Genomic DNA, 25485 nt, shown 5'->3' with positions numbered 1-25485 from the left:
GATAGAGATGTCAATTAGCCCATGATGTCACATCTAAAATACACTTATCCCTGTCTTCCAACATTGCTGTGGAACTACCTGGAATGCTCAGAATTAAGTCATCTGCATAAGCAATTGCGTGGCAGTGCTCATGATCTCGAAAGAGCCATTGACTCGCCAACATATTGGCCCCAAAACTGAATCTTGTGGATGACCACCGAATATCATTTTATTAAACACAAGATGATTCAGTTTAACCGTTATTTTCCTATTTAAAAAATTACTACATATAACTTTATATAATTGCCGAGAACATTTCATAGTAGCAAGAGAGTTAATCACTCTCCCACCATTGGCAATCAAAGGCTCCATCGAAATCAATGAACACCGCCAACATATTTGACTGAAGAATTACGACAATAACCCATGAAATCCTCAATTGCGTCCTCTGCAGATTTACCAACTCTAAAATCACATTGAGTAGTTTCATTAAATTTATTTAACGTTAATAATTCATTGATTATAATAACTAAAAGCCTCTCAAATAATTTGACCAAATTGAAATAGGTCTATAAGTCTTAACATCCTGAGGAGACCTACAAATCTAATAAGAACTATGCATCATAATCCATAGTTATTATTAGATTTGTAGAACCTAGCGTATTCATAAACATTTATATGTAATTTACCGCATCAAGAATATCTTGCGATGGACTGATACATTGATAATAAATAAAAAGACATCGATCTTAAGGAAAGATGAACGCATATATTATTTTTTGAACAGTAACCACTTAAAACTCTCTAACATTTATTTCCTTATTGAAACGAACAAAGGCAGATTTAGGGTAATTTTCAGAGGATTGAATCAATCTGGCCCTAACTAACTGGAATACCTGTCACCCGTGACATTGAATTGCTAGATTGACTAACATAATATGATTATTGCATGGACAGTATATCATAGTTATTCTCAGTCACCAGTTTTCTGTCCTCATCGAAAACAACTCTAGAACGTTGGCAATTTAACTGAAGTATTCTTAATCCATTTTCATCCTTTTTAATAATTAAATAAAAAAGGTAAATTGCAGCCATTCTCAATCCACTGCAGGATGGAAGCCTCTATAACAATTCATGTTAAGGGAAATGGACCATTATCTGCCACGCTGGTCCAGTGTGGGTTGACAGATCCGACCGTATTTAGCAGTCAGTGGCTTTGAACCCGGGTCTACTCAAAGAGTGTGTGTGTGCTACTGCACTCCCACTCCTCACCACTCGGCTACGGAGAAACCTATGCAGATCCTGTCATTAGTTGTAATTAATTTTAAAGTCTTGGAAAAAATCCAATAACTCAATTGATCAATTTCGATTTTGAACCGGTCTTAAATCTAAAAGTCACTAATTGTTCAACATCTTCATTTTGAAATCCGTAGTCCTTGATATTTTTATAATATAAACCTTCCTTAATATCATCCCAAGAAACTTCCTTGGGTATACCATAAATAAGGATTGTGGGATCTCTCAATTTTAGCCTGTCATAATGTATACCAACATCCCTGAATGTTTCTGACGAGGTAATCTTGTCAAATTCCTCTTTATTTTGTATCTCAATCAATACATTTCATTTCTTATTGTTTTCAAATTCCTAACTTTTATGTCTTTAAAATCACTTTCAAGTGCAATCACTACCACATCTTTTACCTCTTGTCTACTTTGCAGATTAGAGTTTTGTTACTTTCTCTTAATATAACAACATTCTGATTTTGTGAACCACCACAATGTTGGTGGTGGTTCATTTCCCTGATATTGCCATCTTAGTCCCCTTTTCTGCACAAGTCATTGTTTGATCCATGACAATATCGTTTACTATATCATCCATCAAAGAGGACTTGTAGTTCTTGTATTCTAGTTTTCAGTCTTTCACTGCCTACAATATGGTATATAAGAGACTGGAAATGTTCGAGTGGCAGAAAAAGAAACACCCGCCAGGTAAGAGGAAAAGCAGATGAATGAGAAGGCTTGTGAAACTTGACAGCATTAATAATTGGGTGTATAGAATTCTGATACAAATTACCCTTTGTGCACACGCACATCGCGTGTGCCTTGGATCCACACATCGTCTCTGATAGCGATGCTAAATATGAGACGCCTTATTATCAGAGATCCGTTGCCAAAGAATCTACCAACACCGAGGAGTGGCAGCTGCTTTAACACGCAAATCCAGCCCCTCAAAATTTCATTTGAAATGAAATGGGCGGGACTTTAATATCGGGGATTCGTATAGCAAAACGGCATAATTACTGCTTTCGTTTAAAAGTTGCTTAAAGGAAATAATGATGAGGCGTTTGTGTTGGCAGAACGCTCCTTGCTGCGTGCTCAATTTAATTTTCTCTTGTTTTATCTGCAGAATAAAGAGAATTATAATTTGGGTTTCGAAATCCAGATTTTGAAAGTTGATGGAGATATTAAAAAAAGGAAAGAAAGAAAAAAAACTAAAATACTGACGTATACTCGCATCTACAAGTACACCATAGTAATTTTTTATGTCAGGTACTGTACATACGTCGCTTAAATTTTGTGGCGAGCTTTACAAACAGAATTGATCAGCGCATACATGCCATTAGATTAAAGCTGTGCCACGGGTCAACATCTTTACTCAAATGTTCTGCACCACCTGGGTCTTCGTGATGAAGAAAGAGCAGATGCATCGGCTCGCGCGTAGTAACAGCGTTGTCCAAAGAAGTCAATTCGCGCGTAAACTTTGTTGACTCGCCATCATAGACTGCAAGCGTTTCTGTGAGTAATACACGGACACAGTTTCTTTGTAGTGAGAGAGAAGGGAAGGAAGAGGAGAGCTAGCAGAGAAACAAACACTTGAGAACCAAGACGTCATATTGTCTTGGCGGCAGCTGAGCTGCAGATCTTATGATTTCTCTGTAGGCTTCGGGAAACTTTGCGTATGTTCGCGCCTGGAAGAGTACAAATGGACGCTGCCAAGTTGAGAAAATCCGTTTATTAAATCCGCAATTCTTATCGGATGTTTTTGCATGCTAGAACACCTCATACAGGGTTGAGATTTCTTTCTTCCCTATTGCGATTTCTCAAGGAATCCCCAATTGAATTTGCATTTCGTAATGTCGAATTACTGGGATGGCTTTTGTATTTTTTTTCTCACATCGATTCGGAAAGGATACTTTAATTTATATACCGTATTTTCTGACGATAAGATGCACCCACGTTTTAGAAGGCAAATTTTTGTAATTTTTTTTTAGGAAAATCCTTTATAGTTATGGCTAAAGATAAAGATATCATTGTTTATACCTTCGGACCATTACACGAAGGGGAATTTTAAGTAAAATTTTCTATTAAAAAAGTACATCTAATGGTCCGAAAAATACGGTACTTTATAATCCGTTTTTATAATAGTTTTTGAAATAATCGCAGAGAATTAATTGCACGCGCTGCTGGCCTGCATCGTGTAGTCTTTAAGAGAAGAATCTTAGGAATATATGGTTGTTTCTTTTTGTTGTATACTCTGTTTTGTTGACTTCATGTTTCGAAAAAAAGAAATTGCATTTAGAATTAATTCTTACTTCTCGATTACGGATTGCAATGTAATATGAGGGATGGTCAAAGAGTTGTAAGAATGGAGTATAAATGATATACGTATAAAATTCTGTTTCTTTTATTTTTCAATGTATTCACTCTGAAGTTACTGTGTTTAATCTGCCAAGAGTTTAATCCTCCAAGTAATTTTCTTCAGATTGGCATCAAACCGGGCTTCCACAGCTGCTTAAAGCTCCTCATCATTTTTAAAATGAGATCAGCAAGAGAGCTGAGGTTTCTGCTTTTGATGGCATAATTTTCCCCTGTTATTGTGGTTTTAAGTGAAATGTAATCAATTAACGATGATGGTTTATTTTATTAATAACAAGATACACAACAGGTAACCATTAACAGTGTATCTTAGATCAGAACAATAAACATAATAACAATAATATGAAATCCAACAGGAAGATAAACATTGATATAGATTTAAAATTAAAATCATATGTACAAAAGAGGATTGCATTAAGTTAAGTTACCGGTAAAACAAATAATAAATTTATTAGTCGGAGAATAGAAAAATAATAAAACTAATAAAAATAAAGTACAATAATTAGATGAGAGCTAGTCACTTTGCAGTTTAAGAGAAGAGGCAAACTTGTGGATGTAGTTGATCAGTGATTGTGAGTTGTCAAAGAAGTCAATGAGAGAGTGATTTGCTGATTTTGTTTAGTGGGCTGAACTTCGTAAAGTCCGTGGTGGCAGAGTCAAGGCGAAACGGTGTAAGATTCCAGACTTGTCTATAAGGAGCATTAAAGTTGATTTTATTGAGGATATCAGATGCTTCATAAGTTCCAGTGATTACTTTGGCTAGAAGGGTGATGTCAGCAGTAACTCTTCTGGTGCACAGAGGCCTCAGATGAAAGTAATCACACAGCGATTCATAATACACTGAGTGATAGAATAGAGGATTGCGGTACGAAGATAACGGACAAAATTTTTTTGGACTGCTTCAATTTTGTTAGTTAAAAGTCTTTTTGTGAGGATTCCAGATGGGTGAACTGAATTCAAGGATTGGCAGAACAATAGTTTTATAAAGGATAACCGCATATCTGTAGTTTTTGAACTTGTATGTGTTCTGTTTGATGAATCCCAGTGTTTTGAATGCTTTGCTGGTGATTTTAAGGACATGAGCATCGAATTTAGCACTGCTGGAGAAGAGAATCCCGAAGTCGTCAACTTGGTCACACCTTTCGATGATCACAGAGTTAATACTGTACTCCGTATTTATTAGTTGTGGAGATCTGCCGGATGAGAAAGAGATGTAACTGATTACAGACCTATTATATATTACTTTGCACTTTGAGGGGTCAGGAGACAAGCCATTCAGAGACAGCCACAGAGAGAGTTTATTGAGAGCGCATTGAAGCTGTTGAGAATCGGTAATCTCCTTCACTGCTGAGTAGATCTTAAGATCATCTGCATAGAGAGCAACTTGAACATTGGAGGTGTAGATGAAAGAAGGAAGATCATTTACGAAAACAATGAAGAGAAGAGGACCTAAGGGGGAGCCTTGTGGTACTCCACTTAGTGGTATAAAACAGTCTGAGTTCGCTTGATTGATGATAACGCTCAAGGAACGATGCGTAATATAGCTGCGTTGCCATGAGAGCAAAGGGTCACGGATACCATATAGCTTAAGTTTTTCCAGAAGTTGTTCGTGCGGAACTTTATCAAATGACTTAGATATATCTGTGTAGACTGCATCAACTTGAAGGTGGTTATCAAGAGCTTCAGAGGTGTATTGCCAGAAAGGAAGTAAATTTGTGACTACTGACTTGCCACTGCAGAAACCATGTTGATTCTGATCAATGAAAGGCCTGAAGAATTTGAAGAGATGTTTGTGTACTGCTGTGTCAAAGAGTTTAGCCAGGCTGTTTTGCAAGGTTATAGGTCTGTAATCAGTTACATCATTTTTATCACCTTTTTTGAAAATAGGAAATTTATTGACCTGCTTAAAGTGCTTAGGATACTTCCCCAGCCTGAGAGACAAGTTGAAGATCCGCAGTATCAGGGGTTTTAAGGTAGTGACAGTCATTTTCCAAAATAAGCCTGGAATGTCATCTGGGCCTCTAGTATAGTTATTTCTCGTGCTTTTTAATGCCGAATTTAAATCTTCATCAGTGATAAAGAGGTTAATGAGGATATCATCTTTAACAGGTGTGAAATCAGGAAATGAGGCAGGTCTCAATGTATCATTTGTTTGAATTCTGGAAAAATGTTTGGCAAACTCTTGAGCAATACTGAATTCGTCCGATAAGAGAATTCCATCTGCGTTATGGAGTTGTAACTTTCTACTGGTTATATTCTTGTGCTTCATGAAATTCCAGAATGGTTTGATATCTCTGTGAGTAAGCAGACTACCCTGAACTGACTCTGTATACATATTGTTAGAGTTTAATATGAGCGTTTTCACTTCTTTGCGGAGTTGGCTGAATATTTCATAGTATTGACTGTCACCTGATTGCTTATACTTGTTTCTATAGAATTCTTTGGATTTAATTTTATGTATTAGTTCGCTGTTATACCAGTGCGGGTAGGTAGAGCGTGCAGTCAGATGGGATTGAGGAACAATGTCAGATATAACTGAGTGGACACAGTTGATCAGGTTGCTGGTGAGCACATCGATGTCATCCATAGCGTCAGAGTGCTGCTTGTCTACGTTGCTGAGAGCTAGGTTGAGCAGAGGCCAGTCAGCCATTCTGAAATTGAATCGTGGAGAACGGGAGCTGCATTCGAAGTTATGAGAAGTCACAGTGATGTCAAAAGTAATTGGCGAATGATCCGAGTGAAATATAGGTTTGTCTTTGTGAACATCTATATGAGTAGAGGAGAATATTAGGTCAAGGTAGGCATTTTCTCTGGTTGGAAAATTGCAAATTTGTTCAAGACCATAGCTGTGAAGCATATTGAAGAGCGCCCTAGTCTGCAGTGATGGAGAAGAAGATCCTAAATTGGCCAGTTGACAGTTCAAGTCACCCAAAACTATTGCTATGTCGCAGATTGAATTAGTGGGAAGATAGATTGCAGCGAGCTTTCTAAGTACTGCAGGTCGATATTAGTTAAGGGAGGTGGAAAATAAAGTAATACGATTAAAACTTTTAACTTGCCAAGATAAATAAATTTTCTGTTTGTACTCCGGGACGACCAAACGGTCAGAGGCGTTCACAAGATAGACAGAATACAAGAAACAGCACCGTATTCAGCAGTCACGGGCTTGAACCCCGGTCACTCAAGGCACGTGTACTTATGCACCCACGCGCCTGACCACTAGGCTACGGTGGTTTTGTGTCCCAGAAAACTGAGGCCAACTCTTATTCAGTTGATGGTTGGGTTTGATAATTTTACGCGGTTGGAGATCCCTTTGTGCTTCCACTGCAAGCTTTTCAATTTGGATGCGGGATCATAAAAAGGTAGTCAAGTGTCATCGCCAGTCACTAAACAGGATAAAAATCTGCTTGGATTAGCAAGAATTAATTTTAAATTCTCTTTTGACGACTCTACTCTCTGATGTTTGTCATGAATAGAATGTCTCTGGAACCCATCATTCACAAACTTTGGACATTCCCCATCTCCCGTGTATTATAGTGAAAAATGCTTCCATGGAAAATTTGAAGTAATTTTTCGAGTTCAGACCATGTAATTCTTCTGTTTTCAATTTTTTTTTCTTGAAGGATGTCAGTTGTTTCAGAATGGTTGCTTCAGATGGCCGACCAGACCTTTGATCATCCTCAACTGACTCCCGTCCTCTTTTGAATCCTTCAAACCATCTTGCAAAGGTAACATAACTGGGATACTTCCTCAAACACTCAAGTCATTCTTTCCTGGATTTCTTTAGAATTCCTACCATATTTGTTGAGAAATGTGATTACTGAACCACGCTGGATATTAATTCTTCTTCCACGTACCAACCAATAGAGAAATCATAAGTGTATTCCACAGGCGTCTGTACTTAGCATCACCTAATTGAAAAGTTTTTTCGCTTGTGGTTGTAAAAAGCAATTAGCAGAAACCAAAATCGCACTGTTGATCATAGGTGATCCCGTTCCCCAGGATGGCGCTACTAAGGTGCAATTTGCTAAATGCTTCTAATCTCTTATTCAATTAACAATGTAAATACTGCCGTTTCTCTTTTACTCTTGTCATTTTGCCTTCAGCTGTTTTTCCATCTGCATCGCTCCTCTTTGGATTTTACTTAAAATAAAAAGGCCTAATGAAATTGTCAGTATAACGGCAAAGAAATACCTTTTTTTTATGTAAACTGTTCAAAGACTACTCTTTCCTCAAGTGAATCATTTATTTCGATCATTGACGAACTCTTAGAAGGTTGAAGACAAATCACGATTTCATTACAAAGTTTTGCAACGGTTGAAATATTGTAGATTTTGAACAGATAAGATTGGCTGAGACATTGCAGCTTATCAATTCAGTAAGTTAAATCTATCTTAATCTTTTGCTTTCTTAAACTGAAAATTAACATTACATGGACGATGTTACCTGAAAGGTTGACGCATTATCATCCTAAATTCTCTACAAAAACGAAATTCTACTTGGAAAGGGAATATCAGACATCCAGGATCAAACAGATGTGGAATTCCGCTGTCGTTCTGGAAGTTTTGAAAAGGAAAATTTCAGCCGCAGTTTGACCATGGATGTCTGGATCCTCTTTGACCTTAAACTTTTAAGATCAAAGAGTCTGAATTATATAATGTCCACTGACTGGTTGTGAAGAAATAGAAGCATCACAATGTTCGAAGATGCAGTTAAATATATATATTGTTTTATTCTAACAATAAAATAAACTGGTATGTTGAATTACAAGGTTTAAAACAAGTTTGTTAGAAGATTTATCGTTTCTTCTTGACATATTCTGTCACTTCTGGGCAGTCCTCAGAAAAATATCTCCATTAAGGAGTGGAATTCGTATGTGAAGTGGTTTCCCTACACGCCATCGGTTTTTTATTTAAATCCAAATATCCATTTTCGCCCCACCCCCTCCCAAACTCATTCAAGAAGCTCTGATGACAGCTTACCGTTAAGTTTCAGGAGCTAATCGACCGAGATCAATTACGAAACGTATCACTTCCTCTATGTTTTGATAGGAGACAATATTAAACGCCCATTACTCCAGCTATTATTAATGGATAAAATTAGCTAAAAATAACCGGTCAAAGTACTTAATCTTATACTTAAAGTTGTTTAGTGTTGCTTTGCTCATTAATAACGCCTTCACTAATGTCTTTAGAAATTTTTCGACTTGTCAAAAGAATTTATCAGAGTTAAGGATCATTTAGATTTCCTTTGATTTGCAAAAGTATTTTTTCTTTTTATTTTAAGGTCTGTTCTTCCGGCGAGCGTAACTTAGTTTTACTGAAAATCGATAGGACAACTAGTTCTAGTGATAACATTCAGGCATGAGAAGAAAGATTGATGTTATAATCGTTAGAGAAATTAAGAAAAAATAGCGAACTTCTAGTTCGTCCCTACAAGTTCGCAACTTACCATTTCAATGTACGCTGCCTGAGTATTTTTCGGTTATCTACACTGCCTGGACACTTTATTAAGACCATAAAGGTTTAGATAATATGAGCAATCCCTTTAAAATGTGTAAATCAGTATTTATGGATCTAATAAAGTTACCTAGCAGTGTATACACACTGTACTCCAACCTATTTGTACAGCCTTCTGGTTTTGATGAAATAAGGGATGTTTGCCAAGTAAGGTCTACAAAAATGACACCCAACAAAAAAAGTAAACGTCTGTTCTATGATAAAACAAATGTGGCTGCTACTGGCTTATCTGCGCTTTACACTCACTGCCATTTAAGATTACAGCAATGACCAAAACTGGTTGTTTTGCTGAAGAGGAACAATCAAATTCGTATATTAAAATTTAACAATAAACTGGATCTGTTACTATAAATTGGTTAATGAACAGTTAAGACCGGAAATTACATTCAAACAACGAAACTGATTTTCTCTTAATTAACGGCAGTAATTATTTGATCCCTCGATGAATAAATGCACTTTTATTATAATGTTGGCACTCTGGACTAGCCGTCATAATTCTGTTGATCTGACAACTTCCTTTGTTAACAAAACTTAATAAACTTGCATCTGTCAACAATTGATTTCCATATTTACTTCTTACAAAAGCCTTCGTACAAAGACCACTTTGCCGACAATTGAGTCTGCCAGTAGATCCCCCTTAAGATCTTCGGAAGTGAAGGTTTCACGTTCAATTGCATAATTTTCTATTCACTCCCTTGCGCCGCATCACTCGCCTGGGATAGTCTTTGATTATACAATGCCTTGATCTCGATTTTGCATTCTCCCGAGGAAGGATCTAGCACAATTCATTTACTGAGTAGCTTCTGTAACTTCTCTTATCCTCTTTCGTATGCCTTAGCATCCGCTTTCAATACCTCCTTTAAATCCACTTAACGATACTGTAGTTTTAGTTTTCTTTGAGGAAAGGCCGACATTCGCGTGCAACTGGTAGAGAATATGATGGAATTTTGAAAGAATTTTCCTGATCAAAGATTAAATGCGAACACTGTAATAAAAGGAGAGTATGGCTAGTGAAGAATTGGCTACAAATCGGCATGCTTAGACCAGATTATCTTTCTATTTTTAACTATGAGATTTCCACCGAGCAATACATTCATTCGCAAAGGGATGCTAAGAAGCATCAATGTAGCATCAGCCAAAAAAAATTAAAAAAGACTGGCCCAGTTCTTCTCTTCTATAATCGTTTTAAAATACTTTAGTAGGTCAACCGATAAATGCCTATTTCCAAATATTGTAACTTACAGAATAAAATGTCTCTTTATAAGAATACCGTTCTGTGTCCTAAACCAATCTTATCGCTCTTCTCTATACCAACTCTAACGGGTCCACATATTTCATAAAACAGGATTTTGAAGCCTGTATGCAGAATTCAAAATGTAGCCAAACCAATTGCTTTATCAATTATCTTTTCTTTACCCACGTGGCATTCTATTAGGATTACAGCCACCCGGATGCAAAATCTTGCACTGTCCAGTGTTGCACATCAGCTGCTATTCAAATAATGAATCTAAGTCATTTTGACGTATCAAACCCTGATTACTGCCCACCTTTGTACCATCAGAAAGCTTAGATATTAAACTTTTGAGATACCTACATAATTATTAGAAACAGTACGGGACCAAACAGCGAATCTTTTGAGATCCCATTTATAACATTAACCCATGAAGTTACCTTCGTGGGTGGCACAGTTGGTATAATCGCCGTACTCTCTACATATGGTAGGAAAGACTTGAGTTTGGATCCCTTCGATGACGCGAAGAATTTTTATGGTTCGTTTTCACAACGTGGCCGAGTATGTCGGTCTCAGAAGAGTGTAGCGTGGTTTTTCATCCATAAAACAGCAAATCGACCATAAAACATACTCAGTTTACAGATATATTATGTACAGCGCTATATGGTTTAAGTTGCCGATGCTCCTAAAACCCTACGACCAAACAATTAACCAGTCCATGAAGTTAAACGGAATAAATGAGAATCAGAACACCATTTCTAGATCAGTGCTAAACTTAAATCTAGACTTTGTCTTGGAGACAACAGATTGGCACTTAAAATATCTATACACTAGAACAACTTTTAATCTTACGCATTAATGCACCTAGAATTATCGACGTTGTGTCGACACCTAGGACAGCAGGACTTGACAGGCTGATCCACGACTATCCCTTCGAACTGGTTTAGATAACTTAGGTCAAAGAAGTGTTTCCGGAAAACATAATGGAACTTGTCAACAGACTAGAAAAAATCATAGATGGGGATTGATGCCACCTGCTTAAACAGAACATGAAATCCAGGTCCTGAAGGGTGTAAAAATTCCTTCGTGGTTCATAGTGCAAGTGGCTGTTTAGAAATAGAGATAGAAGATAATCCTCCTAAATCGATATAATTTAATTAATATTATAATTAACATTATTAGTTTCCTTTGGCTATTAAATTATACTTCGTGCATTTAATTCTCTCATCGTAAATGTAAAATGTTCATCTTACAACGTCGAAGCCATTTTGTCACCGGATCTGAAGGCATAATGTGGCCCCTTTATTGAATTTTTCCCAATTACGCATGTGGCATTATGTTCTAACTCTCATGCAGACTACTTTAGGTAATTATTTTTGAAAAAAAATGCAAGATATATGATATTCAAGTTTTATTTAGTTTTTTCGATTTAATTATGAAAATGATATCAATATCGATCCAAAGTCTAAAAATACTTCCCATCCAGTGAGTTTAACAAAAATAATATAGGGCAGAAATCCACCCATTTAGGATTATTTAAAAGGAACTGTTAGGGATATTACCAAAGTACCAAATGAGTTGTATGGAACAGATCCGTGTATTTAATTTACTCATTAACGAGGTGATTAGCTGAGTGCAGTGTTCTAGATAAACGTATATATGACTTAAATCTGGTTAGTTCCGTCAGCTTCCTACTGCCGGAAGGGAAACAGGCTAATCGTAATGAAGTCTCAGGGAAGAAACCCACATTGATAGAGTGGGTTAGTAATTTCCAATCCCTCTGCAAATTGTATAATGCATTAGGCCTACATAGGTCTACAGAGTAAAGATTCAGGCATTCGATAATTTTATGATTTTTGAATCTAATTGCTTATTGAGTTATTTCTAAGGCTGGAATTAATAAATTCAAGGTAATATACGAAACGTTCAACTTATATTTCAATCATGGGTGGTCAAAAAGAATTGAGAATAGAGTATAAAATACATAGGTACAGTTTTTTTTTTTTTTTTTTTCAATGTATTCACTGTCTTATCATCAACGATATTTTAAGTTGAAATAATCTATTAAAGACACTAAACTAAAATACATATTTTTACTCTGATTAGCTGAGTGTGTTTGAGAGTGTCCCTGGGTACTGGAAAATTATCTACATCCCTCAGAATTCTGTAAATAACTAGTAATATATGTATCCTCGTGGGAACTGCTCCAACTGCTTGAAGAGTCCAACAAGCTTTCGTGATGTACACTAAGTAACCTTACCTATATGATTCCAGACGTGCTCTGTGGACTTGGGCTCAGTAGTCCCTGTGTCGTTAAACCCAATACCACCAACATGCTCTGTGGCATCAAGGTGTGTAAAGTGTATTGATGTCTAACGGCACCAGGGGTTTCCCCCATCTCCGCGTTGCTTTCATTGTAGGTGTACCAGTTCACTGGGAAGGCCAGAGATTTAAAAGTGTATGGATTTTGTATAAGTGTAATGTTATGTATCGTTGTTCATCTGGCCATTTAGCCGCTGGACCCCTACTGAGGCCCAACGTTGCCCACACTTGGCCCCGTGGAGGCAGACCAGGTACACAGTAGTATGGAGCTTTACTCTGGCAGGCCCTGCCACCTAGTTTCCTGAGATTTCAGTGGCTAGGGCCTATGTAAAAAAAAAAAAAAAAAAAAAAAAAAAAATTGTAATGCAACACGCGGCGATTTTCAGGGTAAGACGCTAAGAGATTATTAGAGGCCAAAAGGGCATGCGTGACTTGATTTGAACAATTAAAATTTTGGTAGTGTGGGGCATACGCTATGATATTTAGTCAGAGTGGGGAGGAGACTGAAGGCTGGGGGGAAAAGTCAGAAATATGGGGTCAATAGGGAAGACGGCCCCAGAGAAGGTCAGTGGGGCATGCCCATGCCCCACCAGGAGGAAAAGAGGGGTGGGAGAGGGGGAGAGAAAAACAGCAGAGCCGTTCCCTCTCTCCCCCTCTCCCACCAGGAGGAAAAGAGGGGTGGGAGAGGGGGAGAGAAAAACAGCAGAGCCGTCCCCTCTCTCCCCCGCCCAGGAATTGGAGTAAAAGTCCTGTGCAAGTGAGCACAGGTGTAGGATCGCCTTGTGGCGTCGGCAGCAAAGCTGCGTGTAGTCCCAGTAGTTGAAGTGTCCAAGCCGTGAAAGTTCGTCATTCCTGGGACAGTCCCGACCTGTCTAGTAGTTGTACTTTATATCCATTTTTGTGCAGGCGATGCATGAGCGGGTATCCTCACACTCGTCATTCATATTTCGGCGTCTCTATCAGATAGGTTGTTGTGCTAAGAGTCCGCGAGGTCCCTCCTTATTGAGTTTCTTATATTCAGAAGTTGTGTTTTGCGCTGGAGGGGTAAGCAGCTCTTGCACAAGTTTCTCCTTATTATTGTGGTTCCCTGTGAACAGCAATTCGTGTTTTGCGCCGGGTGAACAACTCCTGCGCGAATTTGGCTAGTGCCTTGTACTCTTCGCATGAATCTAGTAGGTGCGACTCAAGATGTCTTGGGAAGTATGTGGTTGCTGTCATAAGTCTGCAGCGTAGGTCTTCGTAGTTGGTACATTCATACATTATGTGTGTCCAGGTTTCTGGCTCCCCACAAGAGCAACGTGGGTCCTCTAGGATTCTGAAAGATGCTAATTTCGCGTTGAACGCTCCGTGGCCTGTCAGCAAATAGGTTGTGAAGAGACCGGGTTGAAACCAGGGTGGGGGCTTGGGGTACACCCTGTCTATGGTGGGCAGAAATTTCTTTGTAATTTCGCCTTTGGTTGTGGCAGTCCATCGATCCTGCCACACCTGCTGTAAGTGCCTTTGTAGTCTGATTTTTTCTTCTTTCTGATTCGCAGCTGTGTTTACTGTAAAGCCAAGGAAGGTGCAGGGTTGTCCTTTTGCAATGCTGTGAGTGATGCCGCAGCGAATAGCCTCTAAGTCCAGAGGAAGGGCCCCCGTTAATACCTGTAGGGCGGGAGTGCTGGTGGTACAACAGGCACGGGTGATTGTTAGCAGTACTGTCCGTTGAGTGGCGTCCAGTGTCCGTCGATTTACGGCGGTTACGGCTTTTTGAAACCAGGCTGGAGAGGCGTAGGTTATTGCTGGTAGGAAGGTTGTCTTATAATACAGTGACAGGGTGCGTTTGTTGAGCCCCCAATCTCGTCTTGTGATTCTGGCCACAAGTGCAGAGTATTTCTTAATCTTTGCTCTGATGTATTTCAGATGGTGCTAGAATGACAGTTTAGAGTCAAGTATAAGGCCGAGGTGTTTTAGTTGGTCCACTAGTTTGATAGTCTTATTTTCCACTTTGATTTGTGGTGGCCTGCGTAGGTCTAATGTTCCTTTGAGCAAAATCGAGGAAGTTTTGGTCGGTGATATCTTCAGTAGATGAGTCTGTGTCCACTCCTGAAGTATCCTCAGGGCCTGGTTCGCCTTGTACTCCAGTTGGGCCCTGCTGTCTGCAGCGACCGTCAAGATTAAGTCATCCGCGAAGGCCTGGGAGTGGACTTCGCCCAGGTCCATGGCCAGGAACTCATCAAGAATCATGTTCCATAGGAGCGGGCCAAGAACAGAGCCCTGGGGGCAGCCCATGTGAACAGGTCGATCTAGTTTTCCATAAGGTGCGATGACGCTTATTATCCTCTGTGAAAGATATGATTTGATAGTCTTGTAGAGGTTTTCTGGCACGTGGGCCCGCCGTAGTCTCGCCAGGACGCTCGGCCACCAAATGGTGTCGAATGCCCCAGCAAAATCGATTGATATGACAAGAAAGTATTTGCTGCCGCATGAGGTTGCGGAGCTTAGTAGATTTCTTAGGGCTTCCACAGTAGATGATTGTGGTTTAAAGCCAAATTGGGTTGCCATGTCAAGTCCAGCTGTTTGGTAGTGTTGGCTAATTCTTGTATATAGTAGTCTCAAATAGTTTACTTATAACTGGTAGCAGTGCGATCGGTCGATACGATTTCGGCGAGTCAGGTGACTTCGCCGGATTTTTCAAGACTAGTTTTACATTCGCTTGCTTCCATTGTGTTGGGAAGGTGCCAGATTCAAGGCAGCGGTTATACAGGTTGAGTAGTAGTTCCGGTGCAATTTCCGTTACCTTTTTAATAATTTCCGGCTCCAGTAAGTCTGGGCCAGGACATTTATTGTTTCGTATGAGGGTTGAAGCCTGTCGGAGTTCCTCCAGGGTAAATGGTGGTTCACAATGGTTTGTAGTATATTCATTGTTCTCAGCACAGATTTGCAGTTGTTCTGGTAAGGTCGGGATGGCTGGTTCTGGGAAGATAGTGTCCAGTATATTGTTTATTGATTGGTGCCATGTGGTAGTCGGGGTGCCCTGCGGTGTCCTTGTTGTCATGATGACTTCCCCTCTGGGGAGCTTGTTTGTCGCTATCTTGTACACCACTCCCCAGGGTTGGGTGTTTCCGGTTGTGCCTACAAACATCTCCCAGGCCTTACGCTTGCTTTTGGTTATTAGGTTTGTGTACCTGTTTCTTGCGTCTTTATAGCTTTCCCCCAAAACTGCAATTTCTGCGGCCGGCCATGAGCTCCTCGCTCTCTGAAACTGTTTTCTTTTTTTAATCACCTCGCGCCTTAGGTTTTGGATATCTGCAGTCCACCAAGGAACCGCACCCGGTGTTGGATTTTTTCGTTTCATTGCAGCTTCGCTAATGCTGGTTAAGATCTTGGTGACTCTCACTTGGGTGTCATTCGGGTCAGATTGCGGGTTCATATTGGCGAGGTGCTCGGCCACAGCAGGTGCAAGCAGCTCCCCAAAGAGATCCCAGTTGGCTTTTCGAACCGCGAAGCGGTTTAGCATCTGCTTGGGTACTGATGTCCTGTCTAGTGATCGTCGTATTTCATAGGTTATCACTCTGTGGTCGGACGTTGTCCAAGAGTCTTGGACCTTCCAGTCTGTGACGTATCTGGCAATGTTTCCAGTGGCCACAGTGACATCAATTGTGGCCTCCCACAGAGTGTTACAAAATGTAGGAAGGTGGTGGGGTTGGTTTAGAACCACAAACGGTGAATTTGTCAGGTAGTCTTCCAGGAGCTGCCCATTTCCAGCTCCTCGTCTGTTTGGGGTCAGACTATGCCAGGCCGGAGAACGACAGTTTACATCCGCTCCAACAATAATCCTCTGGTTCGGAAGTGTGTTTAGTAGCGTCTGCAGGTACCTGGTGGCAAAGGAAATGTCTTCCCCTGGTCTGCAGTAGAGCGCCACCACGTAGAGGGGGCCCAATGGAGTTAGAATGTGGGCACATGCAGCCCAAGTCGTGCATAGTTGGCTGATCTTGGTGACGGTGTAATTGGGATTGCGCACTGCAACTGCAGCCCACGGTGTGTCTTCCTCAGTCTGGACTATTTTAAAGGTCATTGGGTAGCCGCGCACCCGTTTTGTATGGGTATACGGCTCCTGTAGTATTAAGATATCTGCACCAATCTCGTCAAGGTGGGGCTACGTGATAGCGCAATAAGTAACCACGCTTGGCAAGTTTATGGATTTCATCAGTTTTGAATATTCGCTGTCCTTCTAAAAGTTTAATATTTAAATGATTTTACGTGTGGTTACATCAGTAATAGTTTCATTAGTCCATAAATCTGCATCGTTATATAAATGTTAATAAATCTCCGGAATAAATTGCTTATTATCCATATAGGTTAATGGGCAATGGGTAATTTCTTAGATATTAAAATGAATCGTAGTGTTTAATATCCTTCAGTTGAAGAATAATCTCTATATCCACCATCTCCGTTGATTGCACAAGTTTATGGTTCGCTTTCCCGCTTAGGGTTCTCCGAATCGGCTATATTCGACTCTTAACCCATACCGGAGTGCGCAATATTTCTTTATTGCATTCTCTGACTGGATGCGTTTCTGTCAATATATCTCCCAGAAGACACCCGTGTTCCGAATCTAGTGATGTCGGCCTTCAGAGATAAATACTGTACACAAGGGAGATATTTCAAACGTTAGCTTAATGTCGTAGTCCATGATCCTGACGTGATTTCTCATCACCCATACTTTTGCAACGGTGTCTTTGCGCTGGTCTCATGGGATAACAGAACACTTAAAAAGCGTGCGTCCTCATCTCCCCGAGTTATCATTTCCTCAGCAGACTCCAAGTTAAATATTCATCCATCAACAGCGAGGCTTTGTCGAACTGAGGGAAGCGAAGTTATAAATATTTCTTTGTCCCTAACGAGAGTGCCCTGGAAGGATGCACAGCGACAGACTCCAAAGGAAGTAAATATATTATACTCGATATACTCTGAGTATCCTCTATCGATAACCATAGAAGCGACTCTTCATCTTAAAGAAGTTATTCTTAAGAAAGTTTGCTAGTCTTGTTTTTTTTTCTTCTTCTTCGCTTATCTCGGTTTTTGGTTATGACGGATGGGCAAGTAAGAATGATTTATAATGTGAGCGGTTTAAATGATGACTCTGCACAATGACAGGTATGTTTCTATGCATCTGTTGCCTTTTTTCATATTCTCTTCAGAAACTAAAGGAGTGAGGGGGCTTGAAGGGAGGAATAGAAGGGACATACTGAGCGCTTTCAATCATCCGAAAGCAGAAGAGAGAGAGAGAGAGAGAGTGTGAAGGCAGAACGAACTGTCACTAGTTTCAAATGAACTCTGTAATATGGCCCGTCTGGTGAATTTGAATGGCAAAGTTCTAAGTTACTCCGTACATATTGCTTCTCCGTTTTAAATCAGTTTCCGTTCTTAAATTCCCGAAAGACGATCCCCAAAATTATTCAAGAATTCACCTGTTGTATAAACAGTAGACGCAGATTGGAAGTTCCAAAGTTATTAAAATTTTTCTTATGCCATCCAGTGCTATTTGAAAATTCGGGAGGGAGAAAGAAATAGCCAAACTGAATCTCTGTGTTTGCATACTTTTTTTATTCTATATTTGAAAGAACCGTATCTTTTATTGATTGAAATATATATTTTAGCAGTTAAATCATCGAATGGTGCCTTTGATTTAATCTATTATTATATTTATGACTTAATTTTCAGAATTCTACAAGTTTTTATTTGTAAATTTTCGTCTTATTAGGATGCCCAACGGCCATTGTTTAAATTCAACTCAAAAACTTCCCGAATTATAACTGCAAAGAGTACTTATTTTTTAAATCTGAAAACATACGTAATTTAGAGAGCTATGAAGGTTTGTTTTTTTATAAAGATTTTATTTTTAAGTGTTGTGGGAAGGATTAGGTGGTAATGCAGGAGTATACGGTCCACAGAAATTAGCAGAAAATTTATTTTGAAATGGGCTTAAAGGGAATACCGAACATTGGATTTAATACTAACCTTCCATATGGGTAACACAATCAATATTGATGGAGGCATTCTCTTGAGGATAGTGATTACAACGTAATTAAACTGGGGGTTTAGTAGCAATTGTTTAAGACCCAAGGGAAAGAGCATAATGTTGGATGATAGAGTGGGAGATTTAAGCGGATTGAAATATATTTGAATTCAGCGCAGCGATACACAAGGAATCAACTGAAGGGTGTTTAAAAACAGCTCTTAGAAGACAAATTCGCGTATTTGTTGCGCTGTTTCTGATAACAAGAAAGACTTAATTTCAGATAAGCAATTTTCAAACTTTTAACTACTGCGCAAGTCAAAATACTCGTCGCTGTGTGAGCAGTGCTCTTCGAGCAGACTCTGCTAACTTTTACAAACAATCTTACGAACAGAAGATCTTGAATTAATTCGAAGAATATTACTCGGTGTGTAATTAATGAAGTCATTATAAGTCCATCAGTGACTACATTACGAAATTATGCTTTGGGAAACCGTGGTAAATTCGATCCGTCCATTAACCTTCTTTCGAAGAATGTGTAGATCAAACTCTGAACGCTACTTTTATCAGAAAACTGATCTCAAAATTGATTAAATTTGTTTTCACAAATTATCTTTTCAAGAACTAATGTAACTTTACACTGTCTCCTTCTGTGTCACGTTACTGTCTGTCATTAGTCGTGACAAAATTGGATCCTTGTGCAAATTAAAGCATTCTTATGTTGGAATATGAGATTTCATTGGACATTTAAAAGGGACAATTTCCGATTGAAATTTCATGTCATTCTCCGCGATTGCTTTAAAAGTATTAATACTATACGAATATTTTTCCTGCAATGGAGGATGCCCACCGTTTTATCAAAGGAACTCGAATAAATTTGGCCACTTGTGACTGTTATTTGAAACGATTTTAGAGCTACAGTTCTTATTTTAGTTTAAAACGTTCCATTTCGTTTATATTAAAAAGCAGTTGCCAACTTACGAACTGTAAGCAAGTTTCCAGAAAGTCAAATCGTCCTTATTTTATCTCTTTCTCAACACCATACCTTTAAAACCACTTAAACACTGTAGCGGTGATGTTCCTGCTTATCCCCGGTGAGACTTGAAATCTGAGAGAAGAAATCCACTCTCCGAGCGCGACAAACAACTATAATATAACTTATAGGAAATCTTTCACCATTCTTTATCCAGAAAATCTGAAGAATATAGTAGGATCATCCAAAAATGTCAAAAGGCTCAAATCTGGGGGGCACTTTAGTTGAGACAAACAATGCCCAAATTTCAGAAACATTTCTTAAAATGGTGCTTTTCGAGGGATTCCAATAATGGTCCAACTCCCCACCCTCTTACAAAACACCAAATACATTGAAAGGCTCTCTTACTTATCTATGGGTAGGATCTGCTCAAGGTTATAGAAGATGAAATAAAGAACGGACTTTAAAATCAAGAAGTAATAGATGTGAGAAGGATCACGGTATAAAAAAGGCGGTTACTATCCCAATAAGTATTCTGATACCACCTAACTCAGTTAGAGGAAGACAACTAAACTGCGATATCCATCGTGTGTTCTAAATCTCCTCTGCTGCTACAAGTGGCAAAGGTGCGATCATTCACAGGCATTTTTGTACCAACAAAGTGAATATTCACTGAATTGTGATCATCCCCTTCCGCAATGGACTATGTTGCATGGCTCTCAGTATAAAACGCTGAACAGCTGAGAGTAGTGGTAATTTGCATCTGGCCGTGCAAGTCAAAGCGATGAATTAGCAGTTATGGGACGTAATAAAGATATCACGGAGTTTCAACAGGGCATGATTGTAGGGGCTCGTGAGTTGGATGCTTCCATATCGGAAACGGCACGTCTTGTCGGTTGTTTGATTTGATTTTGGGTTTACTGGCGCAACATTAACCTAGGCTATAATGCGCAAACCACGATCTTGTCGGTTGTACATGGCCCAGTGCGGTTAAGGTGTAAAAAGAATGGTGTCGAACGGGACAAACCACCTCCCTCCAACAGAATTCTAAAGGATTACACGAGGTGGATGTTCGTAGTTAGAGACACCATCAGCTGAGGGAACTTTCAACAAAAAAAACAAACAGGATTTCTCGGCGAGGAACAACAAGAATTACTTGTTTAAAGAATTTAGCTATGAAACTTAGATTTGGCATTATTAAGTGGATACAAAAAACTAATTTACTTATCCTAATTACTTATCCTTACTAATTTACTTTGGTGAATAGGGGAAACCCTGGAGCCCGCCAAAAAAATAATAAAATACTTTGACTTGACTTTTTGACTTATCCACATATTCGCGTCATCCTTTTTAATGGAATCCATCTATTAACTTAATGACACCAAAAATATACGGCATTCGATCAACAAATCAGTGTGTGGGTTACTATCAATCTTTCCCTCCAATCTTAACCTTTTTAATTCATTCTCAGCATATCCTGATTTTTGGCAATTAAAATTCTCACAACCCGAATATCAGTAATTAAAATGCGTTAATTCTTTTACAATCAGATTATGTAATTAAAACAACTATGATAGTAATAATAAATGTTGTTAACATCCACCATATTTTCATCATATTTGATGATTCAAATCATTTGTAAAACAACCGTTGGAATTAAGAATAAACTAGTTAAACATTTTCTAGGGAAGAGCAAGGAACTACTCTCTCCCTGGCGGGGGTAGCTCCCATAGGAGAAACTTGAAAGTTCAGTACCCCTAAAACGGGGCATTGAAATTTCAAGAAACGCGAAGTGTAGTGGTCCGTAACCTCGTGTGTGTGTTTTCCAGTCGATTTTAGGTGTGTGTGGAAAACCGGAGTACCCGGGGGGGGGAACCTCACTCCACGGCCTGAGATCGACTAACTCAGCACCAAGTGGAAGAAGGCAGGAAAACTTCCTAAATACCTTCTGCTGGATTCGAATCCAGGCCCTTCCACTCGGCGAACGCGAAACTCAAATATCTTTAATTAAAATGCATTAATTCTTTTACTTTTAGATTATGCAATTTTTAAAATTTATAATAAACATTGAAATGTCAAACTTCTTGAATACATGCACAATTTAAACAATGTTTCCTTGTGTAAAAATCGGAAAAGTGGATGAATCGTTAACCCAAAACACTTTCTAAAATAAAAAAAAAAATCACCCTTCCATTTTCTTGGTGATTTTCTTAGTGGCAAATGATGCAGAGAAGCTTACCTCATCAGCCAAAATATTGTGACTACCTGCCTAAAAGCGTTAGGCGACCTTTCGTCGTGTTAACCGCTTGCACCCGGCATGGTCTGACTCCACAAGAATGCAGAAAGTATTCTCAGCTAACCTGGACCAGCTGGACAGAAGGATCCCGATGTTTGGCAACGGAACGATGCACTGGCGAATGCTGCGTTCCATCGCATCCCACAAATGTTCGATGAAGTTGACATTGGGGAATTTGGCGGCCAAGAGAGCACACAAAATGCTTGGACATGAGCATAGAACCATTCCTGCACAATACCGGCCTTGTGATACACTGTCTTGTTTAAAGTGTCCAGTTCCATCTCGATGCACGGTCGCCACGTAGGACAAAACTTAGTCCGAAACAATGGTGAGGTAGGATCTGGAGATGAGGGTGTTCAGTGGAGATGTGGTGGTCCAGGGATGTCCATGAAAACATCCCTGGACCACCACATGTTTAGTCACCAGAGCAAGGTTTCCGAAATCCCCCCTCATCTCCTTCATCCCATGCACGATACTAAGTACTATACGGTTTGATACCTTTCGTGTTTGAGGTTTTCATTAAAAAAATCAGAAAACTAGTAAGATTAAATAGAAACGTCATTGTACAGGACTTGTTAGAGTTAGCAGCAATATATGTCACAGAGACTCTAATATTTAAAGCAGCTGAGCAATCAGTAAAACGAAGTCACCCTCATATTTACCAATTTGGAATCTTAGATCGAAGGGTGCCAACAAATCAGAGTTTAGAATACATTTCAGAAATGCCCAACTACTAATAATTTCATTAAAGTTCACGAACGAAAGGCAAGAATGTCGGATTTGCATCCACAACTACCATCACACCTATTGTGGTAGTTATTGCTGCGGATTTCTTAAATCACCTGTTTTCAAGTATTCGAAACTTCCGCTGAAATATCCACAAATGCCCCTTATAATCAACATTCCAAAAACATAAAAGAAAGTGGTGAAAAATCTAAGTCGTATTTCTCCACAGCAAATGAAGAACTGCATAATTTACATCTGATAATGTCCGAACTGAAAAGAGTCCCATATGAGTCTAAACAAAGCAGGTGGTCCATACAAGATCCGTTATACAGTAATATAACAGTTAGGGAATCAGTTTACAGCAAATGGCGTTATGTATATGAAAAACATCCAAAAACGTCATTAGACCTACTTGTATAGTTGGAGAAGTCAATACACAACCCCTTACGGCACCGCTTGGCAATGTGGAATTTTCAAGGATTTCTAGCACTTTGGACTGGAAGGATCCTCATTAACTGTTCAAATCGTTTTAAACATTTCAACTTTTCGGGTCCATCTTATACTTTTTCGAGAGTTTTCGTCCAAGAAAGAGCACCACAGGATCCACCCTTAGTGCTATCCTGTTTGCTATCAAAATAAATACAAACAGAAAACAAATCTCAAATATCATTACTACTTCTTCCTTCGTCAATGGTTTGGGTTTTTCACACCATTCACATAACATGAGGACTTCTGAACTCCACGGACCCATAAACAGCGTCACAAATTGGGTACGATTAAACTCTTTAGATTTAAATGCTTTAAGAGCTTACCAGGCCATCTACTTCGAAGGTTCTTGTGAAATTCGTATAAAAATTTCTGCTAAATATTTGTTTAATTTGTTATTTTAAATGGAATAAGGATGGATATGTTTTTGCGCCCTTATAATTACCAGTTTTCAATTGTTAATATTTTCTTGCAGATCCTACTGGTAGCATCCCTCCGAGAATAGCATCAGGACGATCAGCAATCAGCGTTTACGAAGAAAGCTTAGTGGAGATTCCCTGCGCTGCCCAAGGGTATCCCGTCCCCACCTACAGGTGGTATAAGGAAGAAAGGGGTCACCTCCTTCCTATCCATCTAGGCGACAGGAAAATTCAAATAGAAGGAAGCCTTATAATCGATAGAACCATGGCTCACGATGCGGGGAAATACATCTGTGTTGTGAACAACAGTGTCGGGGAGGAAAAAATAGAGACGGAGCTGTCAGTTAGAGGTAAGTTTGAGTGCCTTCAAAGTGTCGTCATAAATCAAAAATGGTTTAAAGTTTGCATTTTTCCCCCGATGTCTAAGATCGTTCATAGAACACATGTTTGCTTCTGTCACACCTCTTTATCCCATAGATCTTAAAATATTATTTTGTATGCACTTGGTCCTTCTGAATTAAGTACAATTACCAGCTGTACCATACAAAATATATTTTATTTAATAAAACTGTCTAAATCGGTTCTGTCCGTTGGTCTTTTCAACAGACTTGTGGTTTGAATCCCTGTCTATTTAAATGGTTACATAAAATTATTCTAAATATATTTAAACGCATCATCCAAGATCGGGGTTATCAATTGGCCTCAATTTTCGAATTGCGATGAAAGTTTATCTCTTACGATTACTGTATTTGAGTGCAATAAAAATGAGTGGACAAATATTTCTTAAAGACGCATCTCAGAAGACCATCATAGGAAACTAGGGAATTACACAGCAGACAGCTGTATAACTAGACACGAGAAAAATAATGGTGTTTATCGTTAGCTTAGGAAATCGTACGCCTATTAGCAGTAAAAAATCAATCTCTTATCTCAGCGCTAAGAAAACTGTTCTCTCAGGTTGCGTGTTGGTCGCCTGTCGCCACATAAGTAATTGGGGACATCATTCTTTTGCATGCCCTAGTTTACCGTAGGGTCAAAGTAACTATAAAGACCCGTCGACGATGTTATTAGCCAAGAAATATGAGAGCAGGAGAACCATCCTTACCTGAATACAGACTTTTTCTCATAACTGCAATTAGTCAGCACTGATTGAGAAATCGAGCTTCTAAAGAGAAGTTTGATCACAGTCAATTGAGTATCAGGGAGAAATTAAAGGAACACAGAAGACATCCGTTGAAGTAAGATTTGATACTTTTCTGTAAAAACATAAAATCTCTAAATGGTTGAAGAAGGCTGGATGAATTCCTTATTTGTTTAGAATCTATGGATAAAGTCGTCCAAAATTCTTGAAGTGGCAGTAGCTAATATCCATCTTATCAAGCATTTATTATTTGTGAAGAATTAGGCACTGATATTCAAAAGTTAAGTTACAACCAAAATATGAGATTTGAGAAAAATATGTAGTTTACGAGAATTCTTTCAAATCTTTAGTGGGAGAAGATATTAGAAGGCTTAGTTATATGAGGTTTGAAAAGAAATTTGCCTCGGTTTTTGTAATAATAATCATGATATCGTGAATCCCCAAACCTGGGGAACTGGTCTTGCATAATTCAGGCACTTAATAAGGCATACAATCCGCTAGCTAAACAACTTCTAAGGTATCTGTGCTGAATTCATCATGATATCTTCCCAAATTATCAGACGTCCTCACCATGGTGTCACCAGATGTCCTCTATCCCTAGTAATATATGAGAACCCGTTTCACTACCTCTCTAAATGAGAAAACATAGGAATTAGGCATCATGGTTGAATCTTGATTCATCTGTAAAGAGAAGATTGGCCTATTGGTAGTGGAGCAGATCGTATTGTTTGCGCC

The 25485-nt window shown here is 39.0% G+C and overlaps 1 protein-coding gene across 1 annotated transcript in view; it reads left to right on the top strand.

Moving 5' to 3' along the window:
• Positions 1-25485, top strand: part of LOC150084397 (cell adhesion molecule Dscam1-like) — a 304173-nt gene that overhangs the window by 163436 nt on the left and 115252 nt on the right. The window contains exon 5 of the mRNA XM_090375203.1: positions 23666-23959. Coding sequence (XP_090231329.1) covers positions 23666-23959 — 294 coding nt within the window. The remainder of the gene's footprint in view (positions 1-23665; positions 23960-25485) is intronic.

This window comes from Mastigoproctus giganteus, chromosome 6, assembly GCF_048544385.1.
Source record: "Mastigoproctus giganteus isolate SK-2022 chromosome 6, ASM4854438v1, whole genome shotgun sequence".
Lineage (NCBI taxonomy): Eukaryota > Metazoa > Arthropoda > Arachnida > Uropygi > Thelyphonidae > Mastigoproctus > Mastigoproctus giganteus.
This window is presented reverse-complemented; position numbering and strand designations above follow the sequence as displayed.